Here is a 17,198-nt window from a genome sequence, read left to right as displayed (position 1 = left end):
TATTGCAACATTGAAACAACGCAGTAAAATCCAACATGGTTAAAGCCTCAACTACAAATTACCGTTGAATAAACGTTGATATTGCAACATTGCTTCAACATTTTACCTTTATTAGCCTATGCAACTTGCAGTAGGCCTATCACACACAGAAATGATAAACACCTCCATCAAGAACCAGTCAACTTATATATTTTTTGACATTATTTTATTTTGTTTTATGTTTTACAACAAAAATGATCTATCCAAACTCAGGTGTATGTGGTGCATGTATACCGATGGCATCATTCAGCAACAGCAGGGAGTGTCTTCCGAAAGCCACCACCACCCACCCTCTCCAGTGCATAATTCAAATATCTTCCCATGGTGTCCATTATTCGGGTCAGGGTGGTTCGCTGAAGACAGCATCTAAAGAGGAAACAACAAACCATTATTGTCAAAAACTGGTGAAAAAGCCTGTGGACATTCTCTGGGATTTGAATCAGGGATATTCCGATCACTGAACTTCCAAATAACGTCCATCAGTCAAATTGTGTGAAGTAAGCGGCGCCAGAGAATGTCTAATAAGGACTCTGGTGGCGCCCTAATTAGCAAGTTCATAGCTAGCTAATGTTACGCGGTTTCTAAACTAAAACATTTTTTGTCACATACAGCAAACATCACCTCATCATCCGCTAGTTGCCTGTCCCCTCAATACCATGTAAAAAAAATGTGGTCTCTGTGGACAGCCCAGGCTCCAAAAACGGCCTGGTCTAGTCTGGACCATGAAACATAACAAACTGTTCTAGCCAGGGGAGGGAGGGGCGAGCTAGCTCTCGGTTTTGTTTGAACATCAACAGAAGTGACGTTACCCAACATCTCTTGGAGCACCTGTAATGCAAACTACTCAGCTTGTGTGACAAATAAAAGCAAACCTACACTAGCAGCCTCGAAGTCAGGTGCAATAGTTAGAAGTAAAGCAGATGTGTATACACAACCATTATAAAGTTTGGGGTACACTTAGAAATGTCCGGTGCATTTCTTTTGATAAAGAGGACCTTTTTTAAAGGCCGTGTTGCAGGGTTCATTTTCCAACGGATTTGCACAATTTGCTTATTGGTAATAAACATTTAAACTGTTATCCATTGTATTTGATGTTGTTGGGTATCACAAAACGGAATATAATACGAAAAAGCAGGTACTATTTCACAGCGGTTTGAAGTGATTCTCCTTTCCCCCACAATGCATTGCATTACGTCACCTTGGGGAGGCTACAGACCAAAGCCCACCTTGAGACCCTTGAGAGTAAGGAGAGAGGAGTAAAGAGACGAGTAAGGGAGTGTTCAGCAGTAAATAGCGCAGATTATAGATAAATAGATATAGATAGCCTAGATAGATATATAGACAGGTAGATAGATAGCTAGATAGATCATGTCATCTGCTGGTCGCGGGGTGAGCTCGACCAGCGGCCAAAACACACTCGCTTCCCCAGTTACAGCAGCTCTCCACCGCAGTTTCCATTGGGACGGCACAGCCCACACAAGCACCTGCCAAACTGCGACTTGCCCTTATTATCTCCCTCTTTGGTAAGCCATACCCTGACGATGTCAATGGCAATCAGTGATGCCAGTGAAAAAAGTAACGCGTTAGTCTATTTTTACCACTTTTTTCAGTAACGAGTAATCTAACGCGCTACTATTTACAAACCAGTAATCAGATTAAAGTTACTTATCTAAGTTACTGTGCGTTACTATTTTTGTCATTTTCCTTAATAAAAAGATATATTCTTTGCTTTCTTCTTGTCTTGGGGATTAATGTCATGTAGGCTATGCTCACGTTTTCAGCATGAGGACAATTCACGTGCAGCGACACAAACGAAAACAACAATGGAGGGAGAGAGAGATGCACATTTCATCAGTCATTACTTTGAGTTTGTGTCAGCTAAACATGACAACATTAAGGTACATTGTACATTCTGTGCTGGCGACAAAGTGCTGTCTAGCTAGACATCCCAAGTCTCCCGAACTTTTGGGAGTCTCCCACATATTGATAGCGGCTTCCTGACGCCCGCAAATTACATAAAATCTCCCGGAACCTAGAGCGAACAAGAGCACGCAAGCCAGACCGGACTTCAAATCAAAGATTCTAGAATCTTTGCTTCAAATCGCGTGTGCATAGCTTAATGCGCACACAAAGGAGAGGGAGAGAGAGAGGAGTGGTGCGTTTCTGCCTGAAGCGCATCCAAGACAGAGAGCATCCTGGTCTGTTTTGCTAAATCAACCAATCCGTTTTTCAGTGTAAGTGCTTATATCTCTTTTCTCCCAAACATAATTAATCAGTTCAGTCAGTGTATCTAGGAACAGAAGCGTCATGGCAGCGTCAGTGCCCCTCAAAAAGGAAGATTTAAGACCCATTTCACATCAGACTACACAAAAGTGTACCCAATTGTCTCAAAAGATTAAAACATAATGATAATCTTGCACACTGCACTGTTTGTAACAGCAACTTTAGCATTGCTCACGGCGGGTTAAATGATTGCAAAAGACTTGTTGAGGTGAGTTTAACAAGTGTAATTTCATTTGCATATTACTCAGGCCTATAGGCTACAAGATGGCTAGTTGCCAAGGCTACATGAAAAAAAATCTACATATTTTACTATAACAATTTCTATCAATAGGCCTTCCTTATTTGGTGTACTTAGACATTATTGAACAAACATCTGAATTTCAGTATCTAAGTAGGTTAGGTTGGGATGTCTGCTATACATTGCTGTTAAAATGCACTTCCAGTATAGTGAGTATTGGCAAAACCGGTTATCATTTTTATGTTGAGGCGTTGGGGGTGTTGTCGGCAGCTGCTGAAAGTAACTAATAAAGTAACTTGTAATCTAACATAGTTACTTTTAAAATCAAGTAATCAGTAAAGTAACTAAGTTACTTTTTAAAGGAGTAATCAGTAATCAGTAATCAGATTACTTTTTCAAGGTAACTGTGGCAACACTGATGGCAATCAATCACGAGGAGTAGTTATCGAAAATATTCATGCTGACCAGCCTAATCGGCGGCGGTTTGCAACAACAGGGGTGGCTCACAGGTGGGACTGGAAAGTTAGCCCATAGCACTAGCTAGCTATCATGATGCTTTATATTCTGATCTTCTGACTAAGTTTACCCAGTAGCCTAATTATCTGAACTAACGACATGGTCACCATCACTAGATATAAAGAAAATGTTGACTTCCACTCAGTGCTCTTCACTGACAGTAACAAAAAAAGGGTCATAACGATATATAAGCATAATGCATTGAACTGAATAGGCGCATTATGTAGCCTCATAACGAGACCTCTCAAATTCAGAAAATTGCTTAATTAAAGTAGAAGACATTGTTATCTTTGTTAGACCATAGGGTAGTTGTCATATAAATGCTGTAACAAAATTTGAAGTGTAAATATACAAACTTTATGTTGAACGTGTAACCGCGACCGTTTCCCATAGGAATTAATGTAAAACATACCCTCCAAAACGAGACCTCCCCAAATTCAGAAAAAAAATACTTAATTGATATCAGGCAACGTTATTACCATTGGTCGATCATAGGGTAGCTGTGATATAAATGCTGTGATGAAATTTGAAGTGTAAATATACAAACTTTATGTTGAAAGTGTAACCGCAATGTCCATTGGAATGCATTGAAATGACTGAAGCGCAGATCATGTAGCCCCCAACGTGACGTCATCACCGAATTGCGTAAAAAAAACCCGCTAATGCTAAAAACAACAAAAACTGGCATTTAACACCATTTGGAGACCTTTTTAAAAATGATATACATATCTCGAGTGCTTTATGTACCCATTAATCAACAGTGGTGGTTAACCTGCAACACGGGCTTTAAAGTGACCCAACATGTCTAAGCAGCAGTATGTCTGTGTGATATCATACCTAATTGCAACATTGCCTGCAGCAGCTCTTGCCTTCTTGCTTACACCACCTTTCCTCCCCCATCTGACTTGCAATAGCAGCTTCTGGCTCCAGGCTGGGACTGCTGGATAGCACCTAAAAAATAAAACAGCAATTGCCATACATTTTGTTATTGTTGATAAAGGTCAAAATCATAGCATCAAAAAAATAAGTAAGGTAAGTCAATCAGGTGTACCAACAAAAATTATAATTACCTTCTGAAGGCACCCTTTCCACCATCGCCGTCTATGTTAATTCTTGATATCAGTTTACTTGTGAGGGCTCTGCCAGTAAAATATGAGTAAAAGATAAGATTAAAGAAAATGATGCATCCTGTACAAAAAATTTAATTGCTGTACAATTACAGAAATATTGATTATGATCAGTTTGGCAGATATTCACAACACTACTAACATTACCACCAACACAATGGTAAAGTGGCTAAATTGCAAAATTCAAGACTATTTTAAGTAGCTGCAATAATCCTGAATAGTTTCTGTATTAATGCATTACATAGCACATATGTCAAGCAAATTAGAGCATGCACAATAACATAACCCATAGCCCTATCCATGGAACAAAAAAAATGCATTCAAAACACAAACACTTACACCACGTTGAAGGCAGCAGCCATGGCTATCAGACATCATCAAGTAGCAGGTAGTGCCATCCAGACGGACTGACATTGCCCTGGATAGTTGATGGAGCCCACTACACAGTCATAACAACAGACAGACACATGAAAAGAGGGGATAAACTAAACACAGTTACAGACACAAATACATGCTTACACATTATAATGCTATATGCAAGTTTGTGTGTGTGTCTACCTGGTGAGTGAACTCTCTTGCGGGCTTGGAACTTCTTCAGTATGGAAGTGGCACACATTTGGAATATTCCAGAATGCACTCAGAGTTCTCAGGGCAGCAGTCCTCACAACACACCGACTGCAAACAGAGGGAACACATGGAGACTAAGATCAATAAGTTCCAAAACACACAGAACATGAAAAGACCATCACTGAAGCACTACTTCACTCACATGCATCTTAAATAAACACATGCCTCAGTGCAAGTCAGGTACATCAAACAAGGGCCAAATAAGGGCTAAGAAATGAAAAACATGTAGCCTAACACTACCCTTCACAAACTAAAGATCCCTTTACTTGTTGGCATGCCCACCCATCATACTTGCCCCCATTCACATCTATTATATGACAGGTCTGTTAATGAACATGGCTATACTAAACTGCAGTTCCTTAGTTCCTTAAATCAGTGGGTATAGATATAACTTATATATGACTTTATTAATTTGTTTTACAGGTCATCTTTCCAGTTAACACGTTATAGCAACACTACATGTATATTATGTATGTTCGCAAGGTAACCGTTATTACTGCTGCTTAAAGTTAACAACCTTCATGTGTCTGTAACATTAGCCTGCATGGTAACAGCCACTTTAATGGTAGCTACTTGCGCCTGATATTTCATTCAAACTAAAACTCTACATTCATAGCGACATCACAGACAGATACAGTAGAACTAGATATGGTATATGATATAACGTTAAACTACCATTCCAGATATTCCACACAATAATGAAGTTAGTAGCTGGGAAAGTTAGCTCGCTAGCTAATTGCTAGCTAATTCCTAACATGACTAACAGCTTTGGTTAACATTTCATTATGAAAACAATATATTTCGAATAAATTCCCGTTTTCAATTGGCATACAAAAGTACTGTAATTCTTACCTTGGATATGATAACGGCACAGTTTCTACAGCTTACACATGCAGTCAGATGCATGACAGAACAGTGACGGTTGAAGTCACTGGTGGGCTGGAGTTCAAAATAGTCAGTCAGGGGTGGGGGATGGGAGTTGCTGTGTGTGCGCATGCGCTTATCAAGGGGCGATAAGCATCCGTTAAAAACAATCGTTGCATTTTAGACTGTTACATTGAAATGGCTACAAAACTAATTAGAAGTGTCAAAACAATAATAACATTAGCCTAGTCTAGTGGGCTGTTATTACTAGCCTACTATTATGATTGTTTCCATGACATTTTTTTTCTTTTTCCTTTTCTTGATATCAAATCAATTTGGTTTAATATCCATGCTGATTTCCTTGATTTCTTATTTTACAACCATTTGTCAACATTTTACAACTATTTAGCATTAAAACAGTGTTTCAACATTGTTTCAACATTGACACAACAACTGACATTATTTCACCTAATTCAACATTGATTTTCTTGACCATTTTACAACCATTTAACATTGAACGTTGTTTCAATGTTTGTCTAGCCTACATACCCTTTTACAACCATTTAGCATTAAACATTGTTTCAACATTGTTTCAACATTGACGCAACAACTGACGTTATTTCACTTATATTTCAACGTTGAAGGTCGGTCGTGTGCAGGCTGGGCGATTTTTTATTTATTTTTAACTGCAACTGTTTGTTTAAGTTGGCTTTGTGAAATTTGAGCGTGTGGACTTCAATCACATGTCATTCATATCTTCAGTCCCTCTGTTTCAAGTTAACATGAGTCCTATTTGATTTATGTAGTCACAGCACATGCAATTAAATGAAAATAAAAACATGACCTGTGCGGGTCAGTTGTAACACCAGTCTCTATGGCAAAATGAACTGATTTTATCGCGAATGCACGAACATTCTCATTGCGAGTTATGGATTATGATTTTTGTGCCGCCATCACCCAATTAAAGTTAACACAGCAACTTGAAATATCACTGTTGGACCAAATGCTTCAGACATGTAAGAAATAAGCAGTTTATTAACTATATTTACTGGTTTTATCAAGTGGATATGGCCAAAATAAGCATATTTAAAGGTTATTGTGAGCTATAACACCGTAATATGGTCTGCAATGGCTAATCAATAATGCAATAAATTAGCTTTAACAGTCATACATTTGGACTTTTTTTCTTGATTTTATATGAAAACAGATGCTCTTTGTTTAACCCAGCACTGTTTTGTGTTAAAATATGTTATAGGATTCACGATTTTAGCACTGTTACATTCATGACGCTACTGTTACAACTGTAGGCTACCGCACTTTTTTATGGCTGTTAAGTTAAATTATTGACAAACTATAACATCTTTTTTTAATTCTGTTTCAACTTTCATGGAGTAGACATGTACGACTCTGTTCTGGTCAAATTTCACAACTCTCAAGTCTATCGTCTTTGTGTAAATCGAGTTTGAATTGGAAAAATAAAAAAGTGTTACAATTGTGCCGGTTCTCCCCTATATATATATATGGGTGATGCAGCGCTGCTGACGTGAGGCTAGAAAGCCCTTGCCTGTTCTAGGAAGACTGATCCAATGCAGCAAATATATTAAAAGGCTAAAGTCGTACATTGGCTATGTTGTAGCCTATCCCCAGAATATCAGCAGCAAACTCAGTCTCTGTCTCGCAAAACAGTCTCCAAATAAAACGCACATCGGCCTGTTGCCTTTTCTGCCAGCTTGTGAAAATATATCGTCCAAAATGCTTGATTGCATTGCATTCTCCACATTTTTAGCTACATTTTCATGTACCACATCAGCATTTTTGTTCAGTGAATCTTTTGTAAATTGCTTTACAATTACCGTCGGGCCTATAGGCCTATTGCCTGGCTTGCCTCAGCTTCGTCACGTCCTTTTACAATTTTATCATTGTAATAAAGCAATTTGCCACATAATTTCAAAATGCTCCTGGCCTACTAATTAATGCCTATTGTACTTTATTTTTTGCAAAAAGAAAGAAATCCTTGATAAAATAACAAGTCATTCACATTATAGGCTACTTTACACACTGTTATGTCAGGGTGACTGAAAGCCTGTTCTGAAGACTCCCATTCATTTTGACTGCACGAGCGCGTCTTTTTCAGACAGACAGCGCAATTCATTTTAAAGCAATTTACAAAAGATTTACTGAACAAAAATGCTGATGTGGTACATGAAAATTTAGCTAAAAATGTGGAGAATGCAATGCAATCAAGCATTTTGGACGATATATTGTCACAAGCTGGCATATAGGCAACAGGCCGATGTGCGTTTTATTTGGAGACTGTTTTGCGAGACAGAGACTGAGTTTGCTGCTGATATTCTGGGGATAGGCTATAACATAGCCAATGTACGACTTTAGCCTTTTAATATATTTGCTGCATTGGATCAGTCTTCCTAGAACAGGCAAGGGCTTCCTAGCCTCACGTCAGCAGCGCTGCATCACCCCCTACATTAAAACAACCAGCGGATGGTGGGCGGGTGCCATTTCGAAGATTGGTCAAAAAACTTTGGTGTTGATGGATGGCTGATGGATGATAAGTTTTGCTATGCAGTTATGGTTGAAATAATAGCCCATCAGCGCATCTCTAGTGTGTGTGCCTCTCTCTCGCTCAGAGGGGAGGGAGAGGCTGAGGGTCGATCCAGCATGGATTCTAAACTCTGTGGTGGATAGGATCTACAATTAGGTGTTAACAATACTACGCTAGGTCGAAGTACTCCCAAGTACTATTGCGCCACACATTGTAGTTCTCCGGTTTATTCGCTTGGAAAATCGCCACGTTTCATGTTGCGTGGCCGTAGCATTTCTATCAACTACTCGTGCAACTGTATTTAAGTCGGTAAAACGTGGATGTTTTTGATTACTTCTACGCTTAGTTGCCGTCAAAGCCCGCTAGCATAGCAACATGCTAACACAGTCCAGCCGCGCACCAGAGCGTTTGAGTGCACGTACGGACACGGGAGAGGTATGACTCAACTCGTGAAAGTTAAGGTAAGAACATATATTACTACTGACATTGGGTGGCGTGTTCCTTTAAACTGAAATGATACGTTACATATGTGCAGTGTGTTATTGTAAAGTATACACATCATAACGATACATTATGTCTGTACAGTAGGCCTATGTTATTGTAACGCTTGCATCTCATAACAATACTGTACATTATGTCTGTACAGGGTCTTATTGTAAAGTATACACATCATAACGATACATTATGTCTGTATGTTATTGTAATGCTTGCACCTCATAAGGATATATTACATCTGCACATTGTTTTATTGTACAGCTTGCAGCTCATAACTGATGAGTGTCTAAAAGGTGAATGGTAATTGATCTGATGAAGGACATGTTGGTCAGTGCATTGAATAGAGAGTGTCACTATAGCTATCCCATTTCAGATAAAGGGCCATCTCTACATAGCTGCTTACAGAAAAAACTGTAAGTCGAAATGAACCAGAATCTCTCTTAATATCAGTGTTATGTGAACCAGTATAGCCAGTAGGTGGCAGTGTGCACAACTGGATGTCAGAGCCGTATACAGAGAGAGTTTGGTCAACTACTACAGAATCGGATGGTCTGAGCTACCCCGTTGTGCGATTAGTTCCGAGGCGGTCACGTGGTCCGTAGATGCCATGTTTCATACCAACATTCATCACATCCCCATTAACATAGTACAGTGGATAGTGGAAAAATAACTAAAAAATTTAATTAATTATTTAAAAACTAATGCCCAACTGTTGTGCGTATGGCTGTAGTGCAAGATCAGGAAGTGGAAAAAAGTTGCATAACTTCCCCCATGACCCAAAAAGGAGAAAAGTATAGGAGCAGAAGGTCAAGAGACAAAACTGGAGGGCTAATAATTACTCAATATTGTGTGAGGTGATGAATGACATAGATGTGAATATATCAGACTTACCTCTCTGATAAAGAAGATCTACAGTAATGCTTTTTAATAAGGTGTGTTAACTAACCAGGTACTACATGATTAGTGTTATATTCAGTTAGCCATCCACTAATAGATTACTTACAAATAGTTTATAAGACACTCAAAACACATTATGCACTGTGTAATTCATGCATAACATACATGTTTATTGAAGGTAACCCCAATAACATTTTTAAAAACCCCACATAAGCTTGCAACTCTATAGATCATCATTTAGAAAGATCATAATAAATGGTGTATAAGAAAGTGAGATGGGTAACTAACATGTTACATCTTTATTATCAGAAGTATTTTTGTAGTCCCCCAATCTACTGCGAGTTCTATCTATACTTTACTTATTAAGCTTTGATTCAGGCCTGGCTCAGAACAGATATTCATTCATATTCAGACAGGATTTAGAACCCAGGTGTTCAGCTTGAATGGCTGCACTGCTATTAATTGTTTGAATAAACAACTTTATTGATTGTTCATCATCAAACGTCTACAATTGATCAGGTCTGAAAACACGCTTTCATATTTGCACTTTATTTTTGCTAGACATTTCATTGAATGTCTATGGTTTATCCAGAATTCGAACCTGAGATCACTAAATGCTAAATGCCCTCATGCAGAGATGTGGCCAGATCACTGGACCATGTACTGACAGAGCAAATGTTCATCATAAAGTATTTCCTGATGGTTGGTGGCCTACAGGGTGTGCAGTATGACTAGTACAAGTGAGGGGAGCTGTCCTGTCTGGCTGTGGTGCTGAAATGCTCAACACAAATAATACAATTACCTAAAATGTCTCTGTTGTAAATGGAAAAATCTATATCAATGTAAGAATTGTAATTTCATGTCACCTCTATCTTGTAAAGGAAAGCATCCTTGCAGCAGTGAAATTAATACATCATGTCATGTGGTGGTTTAGACTCTTGTAGGTTGTGAAACAGGGAGGTTGTGCTCTGTTGATACTATTTGCATAGTCAGGGTTGGGTGCTTTTTCAGATCCCCAAATAGACTAGCTCCACTACCAGATGTTCAACTGTCTCAAGAGAAATGAGGGCAAAGTTTCTCAAAGTATTTTGATAAGTACAATTGTACAAAAGTGTATCAATTACTGAATTACTAACCACTAGATCACTAGCATCACTTGACATGTTCACTCATAAAAAATACACAGAAACAAACTGAAGTTGATCATTTATTTTAGAGCCTTTTAAAAATATCTTGAATTGAAAATAATCTCTTAGTCAAACAAAGACATTTTTCATTATCAGTGGCAGCATTTAAGCATCAGAGGAAGAACATTCATCAATTTAAACACTAACAACAGCACAGCATGTTATAAACCTCTAAAGACATTTTTTTAGTGGCAGGAGATCAGCATCAAATTGAACACTGCAGCACAGATTAACCTGCCTATAATGGCGCTCCACATGAGGAGACCAAGTGAGCAGAAGGGCAGATACTGGACCCTCTGCTCAGGGCTTTAGTGACCGCTGTCTGAGATCCCTGGGTGGCCTCACAGACCACTGAAGAGGCCCCGTTCCACTCGGCATCACTGAGCGTCAGGGTGCTGCTCCAGCTGTACAGAGCGTCCTTCATGAGCCCACGACTGGCCACTCCACTCTTACTGGTCCCATCCACCTTCCAGCTCAGGCTCCAGTCGGAGGGGAAGCCCTGGTCAGCCAGGCACACCAGTGTGGCCGAGCTCTTCCTGCTCAGCTCCTCACTAGAGGGAGGCAGCACGGTCAGCGTGGGCTGCCTGTTTGCTGGAACACACCATTGATAAGGAGATTACAAATGGGACAGGGCACTTTGCAGAAAGGCCAGAAACAGACACCACTTGCTTTTGTTTTCTCTAAATGATGACTTCTCAAGTTATCAGCACACAGAACAAGTGTCAGTATTGGATAATGTTCCCCCTTATTTAAATGCAGAAAGGAAAAGCAGTGTGTCTAGAATGAGTAATATCAGCATTGGCTCTATTACATTAATATCAAATACTCTCATGCGCCACACGGTTGAACTGAGACAGAAACATTTGTGTTCAGTTTAGTCATCTGCAGAAATAGTCATCTACGAATAATTACAGTTATACCTCAGTGGCGCTCTAATCAGATAAAACAGAACTGCTGTTAAAAAGAGCATTTTCAGATGGCTGGAAATATGAACAAGACTATTTCTTACAATACTGCACTTTTTTTGTTAAGAGCATAATTCTTCGTTTTTATACCTTGGAATAACATAAGACATACAGTATATGTTCATTGATTTATATATTTACACTTTTATCCAAAATGACTTACATATTACATTGTCCCAGGAGCAATGTGCGGTTAAGTGCATTGCTCAAGGGCACCATGGTGGAAATGCGTTTAAAGTGAGAAGCCATTCTACATATTTCATTGATATGGATACACACATGGATGGGCCATTTGTGGCCTGGTTTCCTGTTACCCTGATAAGAAATACCCCTGATGGTTCAAAAATCTCCAGATGTAAATAGCTTCTCCATACACATTTCTATTTGATATGTAATTTAAGAGTGTCTTTGTTCTGGTTGGATTCTTAAATGGCCCCTGTAAAACATTTTCAATTGTTTGTCAACAAAACCAACATTTCCCATTCATAAATGTGGCTAGCCTGACAAGCCAGGCCCACATTAAAATGTAGGGTCTGGGCACTCACCGTTCGCAGTGCTCAGTCCGAGGGGCGGGATAATCGGTTGTCTTTCAAATTCTCTCTGCACACAATAGGACAGCGCTATGAGTCCCATGCGTTTCCCACCAGCGGAGCTAGTTGGCTAGTTCAAACTTTTGCCAACTTAATAAAAGCTTAACTCATGTCACACCGTTCACCAACAGCAACATTATCTTCTTTGTTTTCAAGTAGCAGGGAATTTAAGCCAAACCGTTGCAACTCGGCCATCAATCATTATGTTAAGCCCGTCTAACGACTCTATACACGATTTGATTGGCCTGATAGAAGTTTAATTTTTCGAGCTCACAAGCCAAAAGAGAGTTGCTAGACTAGCTAGGGTGCGTCTAGATTTCTAGGCTAAAATGTGGTCCCATTCATGTTTAATTACCACCACCACCAATTTGAAGCATACCTATTGGCTCATAAATCCTCATTTACATCTAGCCATAGACATTATTTCTCCTAATAACATTGCCCAATTATTGGAAGTTCTACTGCATATCTGAGGATGGCTGTTGATTGCAATTGTTATCTTTAAACCCTCTTTAGGATGTTTAGAAAAACATTTTCCAGCTCCAAACTGCCAGACAGTAGCTGAAAGGACAAACTTTTCAACTAAACCAACTCCATCTACAAACACGAACACACTGACTGATGGTGCTGAACACTGACACAACTGTTGGAGATTGTTGGTGTTTGTTGGAGTTTGTTGGAGATTATTGGAGTTTGTTGGAGTTTGTTGGAGATTATGGGAGTTTGTTGGTGTTTATTGGGGCGGTGTGCAAGCACCTTTAGCGTCTTGTGTGTGTGTGATAGCTGTGTGCAGCTCAGTGTAACGTCAGGAAGGTGATTTCCATAGAGATGCTAGTTTGCATGCTCTCCCCGTATCTTCATGTTTTTAGAGCGGCTAAGGGCTTCATGACTGACTACTGTCCTCATCATCCACAATAATGGCTTTCATCACCCTCTTCATCTCCTCTCTGCTCCTCTACATCCAAGGTGAGTTTGGGAGTTGGAGTGCTGACACATCTACACACTGGCACATGTTGCTGTGCGCCATGTAAACACTCTACTGTAGTATTTACTAAACTAGTTTACACAAACAATATGTTGACATTGCTTCTTTCTTTCCACAGACTGCAGGGCACAGGTGACCGTTACTCAAACTCCAGCCATATCGACCAGTCCAGGGGGCACAGTCACAATCAGCTGTAAACGCAGTGGAAGTATTAATCAGGACTGTACTAGCACACCATGCATCTCTTGGTACCAACAGCAGTCTGGAGAGAAACCCAAACTGCTCATCTATAGAGTGAACAGCCTCCAGTCTGGTATTCCATCTCGGTTTAGTGGCAGTGGATCTGGGAATGACTACAGTCTGACCATCAGTGGAGTCCAGACTGAAGATGCAGGAGATTATTACTGCATGAGTCACCATAAGCCCACTGGAAGCAGTACTTGGGTGTTCACACAGTGATACAGAGCCGTACAAAAACCTCACCCTCTCTCTCAGTCAGTCAGGTGGCACAGTGAGTGTGATCTACTGCTGCAGATGGAGCCCCCTGCTGGTGGTGAGGTGGGAGTGCACATGGAGCAGATTCAGGTGTGAACACACTAACTAGAGGAGGTGAAGAGAGAGGGATGTTTCTCTGCATTCTGTTGGTACGTCCACACATAGCAGAGCGTCCTCATCATGGTGGAGACCTAAGATGGGACCACACCAATCAGAGTGAAGTCAGAACCTAATCCTGATACTAATCCTGATCCTCTTCAGAAGATATGACCATACCAGACAATATATTTTTAAATGGTAGTTGATTATATAGATGCTTGCTTATCAATTTGCTATATGCTATAAGTGATGAAAGTACCTCTGAAACCATGGAAGGATCCAAAAAATGACTAAAGGGGGAAAACTTTTCGGGAAAACTTCTCGATCGCTTTAATGCTTGTCTCAACTCTGACATCACATTTTAATGGGGGGGGTTGAGCATGCTGCATTTGCGTTGTTAAAGTAATGCACTGTGATAGCAGCAGTGAGTGTGTGTGATGATTGAGCATGCTGAATATGCCAGGTCTCACACACCCTGCAGGAGAGAGGGATCTAAACAGTGTTTCAGATGCTGCATACATTTGATGAGGATTCAAACAGTCCTGACATGTAAACAAATACATAAAGGTGTATGAAGTATTGACATGAAGCACTAAGAAACTACACAAAGCGGTACAAAGTCCTGCACAGTCTCTCCGCAAAAATAAATAACGCTTGTCAATTTGCCATCTCCTACTCCATCCCCTACTCTTGCAACTTTTGTGTTTTTTTAAAGGAGTGTGTGTATGTGTGTGTGTGTGTGTGTGGTTGTGCCTGCCTGCGTGCGTGCATGTGTGTGTATGTGTATGTGTGTGTGTGCGTGCATGTGTGTCTCTGCTTGTGTGTTAGTGTGTGTGCCTATATGTGAATTCCTTCTGTAACTTGCTGATTCGCATAATGTACCAGAAACATTCCGTGCACACTGTAGCCTACTTTCCATAACATAGCAAAACAAATATAATATGTGAACAAAATGAGCATTTGATGACTCCTATTACGTTGACAGAATATAAAAATGCCTTTGTGTGCCAGTGGCAAATCTGACCTCATGTCTTGAAGAGATTGTGGTGTCAGCAGCAACAACAGTGTTCAGTGGAGTGTGGCTGCTAGAGAGTCATTTGCATAGGGACGTGTTTGCATGTGCAGAGCATATTTGGTCCAGATGCTTGATGTTGGGGCAGCTGAACGCTTACAACTGACCCGTCAGCACAGACCAGCGATGGCCTTCACTGCACTCTTCCTGTGGTCTCTCGTCGTCTGCATTCAAGGTGAATTCAGAACTTTCAGTGTTGACAGATTTAGTGACCACCAGCTCTGATAACATTATATTATTCAATGTGTACATGTTAATTTGATAAGTAGGTACCTTCCTGAAGCATATGCTGTTTTTGCCTCTTTTGTTAGATTCTATGGGACAGGTCACTCTTACGCAACCTCCAGCAGTGACCAGCAGTCCAGGAGGCTCAGTTAAAATCAGCTGTAAACGGACTGGAAGCATTCATTGGGACTGTTCTCCAAAATGCATCTCCTGGTACCAACAGCAGTCTGGAGAGAAACCCAAACTCCTCATCTACTCTGTGAGCAGCCTCCAGTCTGGTATTCCATCTCGGTTTAGTGGCAGTGGATCTGGGAATGACTTCAGTCTGACCATCAGTGGAGTCCAGAGTGAAGATGCAGGAGATTATTACTGCATGAGTTTCCATGAGCTGAGAAGTGGTGTCTATGAGTTCACACAGTGATACAGAGTCGTACAAAAACCTGCTTCAGTCAGTAGCCCCAGTGAGAGCCCTGCTGCTGCAGCTGGAGACCAGAGCAGGTGCTGAGAAGAGGGAAGTAGAGAGGAGTCACACGGACATGACACCAGGTTCCCACACTAGTCTCTCACCACCAACACCTTACCTTTTTAACCATGCTGGAAGCACACAGACATGACACCAGGTTCTCACGCTAGTCTCTCACCACCAACACCTTACCTTTTTAACCATGCTGGAAGCACACAGACATGACAGCAGGTTCTCACGCTAGTCTCTCACCACCAACACCTTACCTTTTTAACCATGCTGGAAGCACACGGACATGACACCAGGTTCTCACGCTAGTCTCTCACCACCAACACCTTACCTTTTTAACGATGCTGGAAGCACACGGACATGACACCAGGTTCTCACACTAGTTAATCACACCCATCATACCTTTTTAACCATGCTGGTAGGGGACATAGACATGACACCAGGTTCTCACGCTAGTCTCTCACCACCAACACCTTACCTTTTTAACCATGCTGGAAGAGGACACACACAGACATGACACAAGGTTCTCACACTAGTCTCTCACATACCAACATCTTACCTTTTAACCATGCTGGAAGCACTACTGTGAATCTTTGACTTGAGGGTGAAATTATTTCATACTCCACGCTTAAAACTATGTAGGCCTAGAACTGCCTTGAAATTATTTCCAAATGCTGTTATCTCAAGAACACAAATGTATTATTTTATGACCTCTAAAAAACAAAGCTAATAATCTTTTAGTAATGTGTTCATATGTTTTGTTATGTTTCTCAATATAACAAGATCATTTATCAGGAGAAAAGCTGATGGCCACTGCTGTTGGCTCTTGCTGCCTCTAAAGATTTGCTGCTGTGTTTGACTTGGTGTCTGTAAACTTGATTTAGTGTCTGGGTTGGTTTGTAAAGGAGTTGTAGTAAAGGACTGTTTCTACTGTAATTTTGTAAACAAAAAAAATATATTAACATGGAGACCTAAGCAACAGAAGCTGTAATTCATTCAGACTGCCTAGTGACCTCAATGCTGTGTGTGAACACCCAGTTGAGATGACCCACACTGTGCCTTCATTCTGCAGCACTCTAATGGTCAGGGGGAAGATGACCCTGACCCTCTGCCACTGAACCGAAATGGAATACCAGAACCTCTGGAGCTGACCAGATGTATGGGAATCTCCCATTTCTGCTGTACAGTACCTGGACAGTCATGGATCACCTGTGGGTTCACCTGTGGGTTCACCTGTGGGTTCACCTGTGGGATCTCCTGTGGGTTCATCTGTGGGATCACCTGTGGGTTCACCTTCCCATCAGCAGTCCTGATATGGAGGTGGACTTGTTACTCCTGGATTAACAGTGTTTCAGTGCAAGAGATTACACATATATTGCTTGGGATTACAAATATATTGCTTCCTGAGGTCACAAATACTGCTTGGGATATTGGGATATTCTGTTTATATGATCTGTGGATG

The 17,198-nt window shown here is 40.6% G+C and overlaps 1 long non-coding RNA gene and 3 gene segments (V, D, J or C); 2 read left to right on the top strand and 2 right to left on the bottom strand.

The window, feature by feature from the left end:
- Positions 1-243: 243 nt before the first annotated feature.
- Positions 244-5,815, bottom strand: LOC143141891 (uncharacterized). Of its 2 annotated transcripts, XR_012990818.1 has the most exons (5): positions 5,683-5,815; positions 4,762-4,878; positions 4,543-4,642; positions 3,914-4,027; positions 244-405 (listed from the first exon to the last, which is right to left on the bottom strand). It is a non-coding gene; the product is annotated as an uncharacterized LOC143141891 (long non-coding RNA). The 2 variants fall into 2 exon arrangements; XR_012990817.1 differs by lacking the exon at positions 5,683-5,815 and having other exon boundaries at positions 4,762-5,274.
- Positions 5,816-11,071: 5,256 nt separating this feature from the next.
- LOC143141723 (Ig kappa-b4 chain C region-like) lies at positions 11,072-12,017 on the bottom strand. The segment is given in 2 exon segments: positions 11,072-11,424; positions 11,969-12,017. Coding segments are annotated over 2 exon segments (402 nt in total).
- A 1,270-nt stretch (positions 12,018-13,287) lies between these two features.
- LOC143141893 (Ig kappa chain V region 3368-like) lies at positions 13,288-13,867 on the top strand. The segment is given in 2 exon segments: positions 13,288-13,354; positions 13,492-13,867. Coding segments are annotated over 2 exon segments (390 nt in total).
- Positions 13,868-15,116: 1,249 nt separating this feature from the next.
- LOC143141890 (immunoglobulin lambda variable 2-18-like) lies at positions 15,117-16,470 on the top strand. The segment is given in 2 exon segments: positions 15,117-15,214; positions 15,351-16,470. Coding segments are annotated over 2 exon segments (384 nt in total).
- Positions 16,471-17,198: the final 728 nt, after the last annotated feature.

This window comes from Alosa pseudoharengus, unplaced genomic scaffold (genome assembly GCF_046254945.1).
Source record: "Alosa pseudoharengus isolate Yale_2024_CS ecotype anadromous, Long Island Sound unplaced genomic scaffold, YU_APseudo_1.1 YU_APseudo_1.1_scf_24, whole genome shotgun sequence".
Taxonomy (NCBI): domain Eukaryota; kingdom Metazoa; phylum Chordata; class Actinopteri; order Clupeiformes; family Clupeidae; genus Alosa; species Alosa pseudoharengus.
Note: the sequence above shows the minus strand (reverse complement) of the source record. Positions and strands in the feature narration are given on the sequence as shown.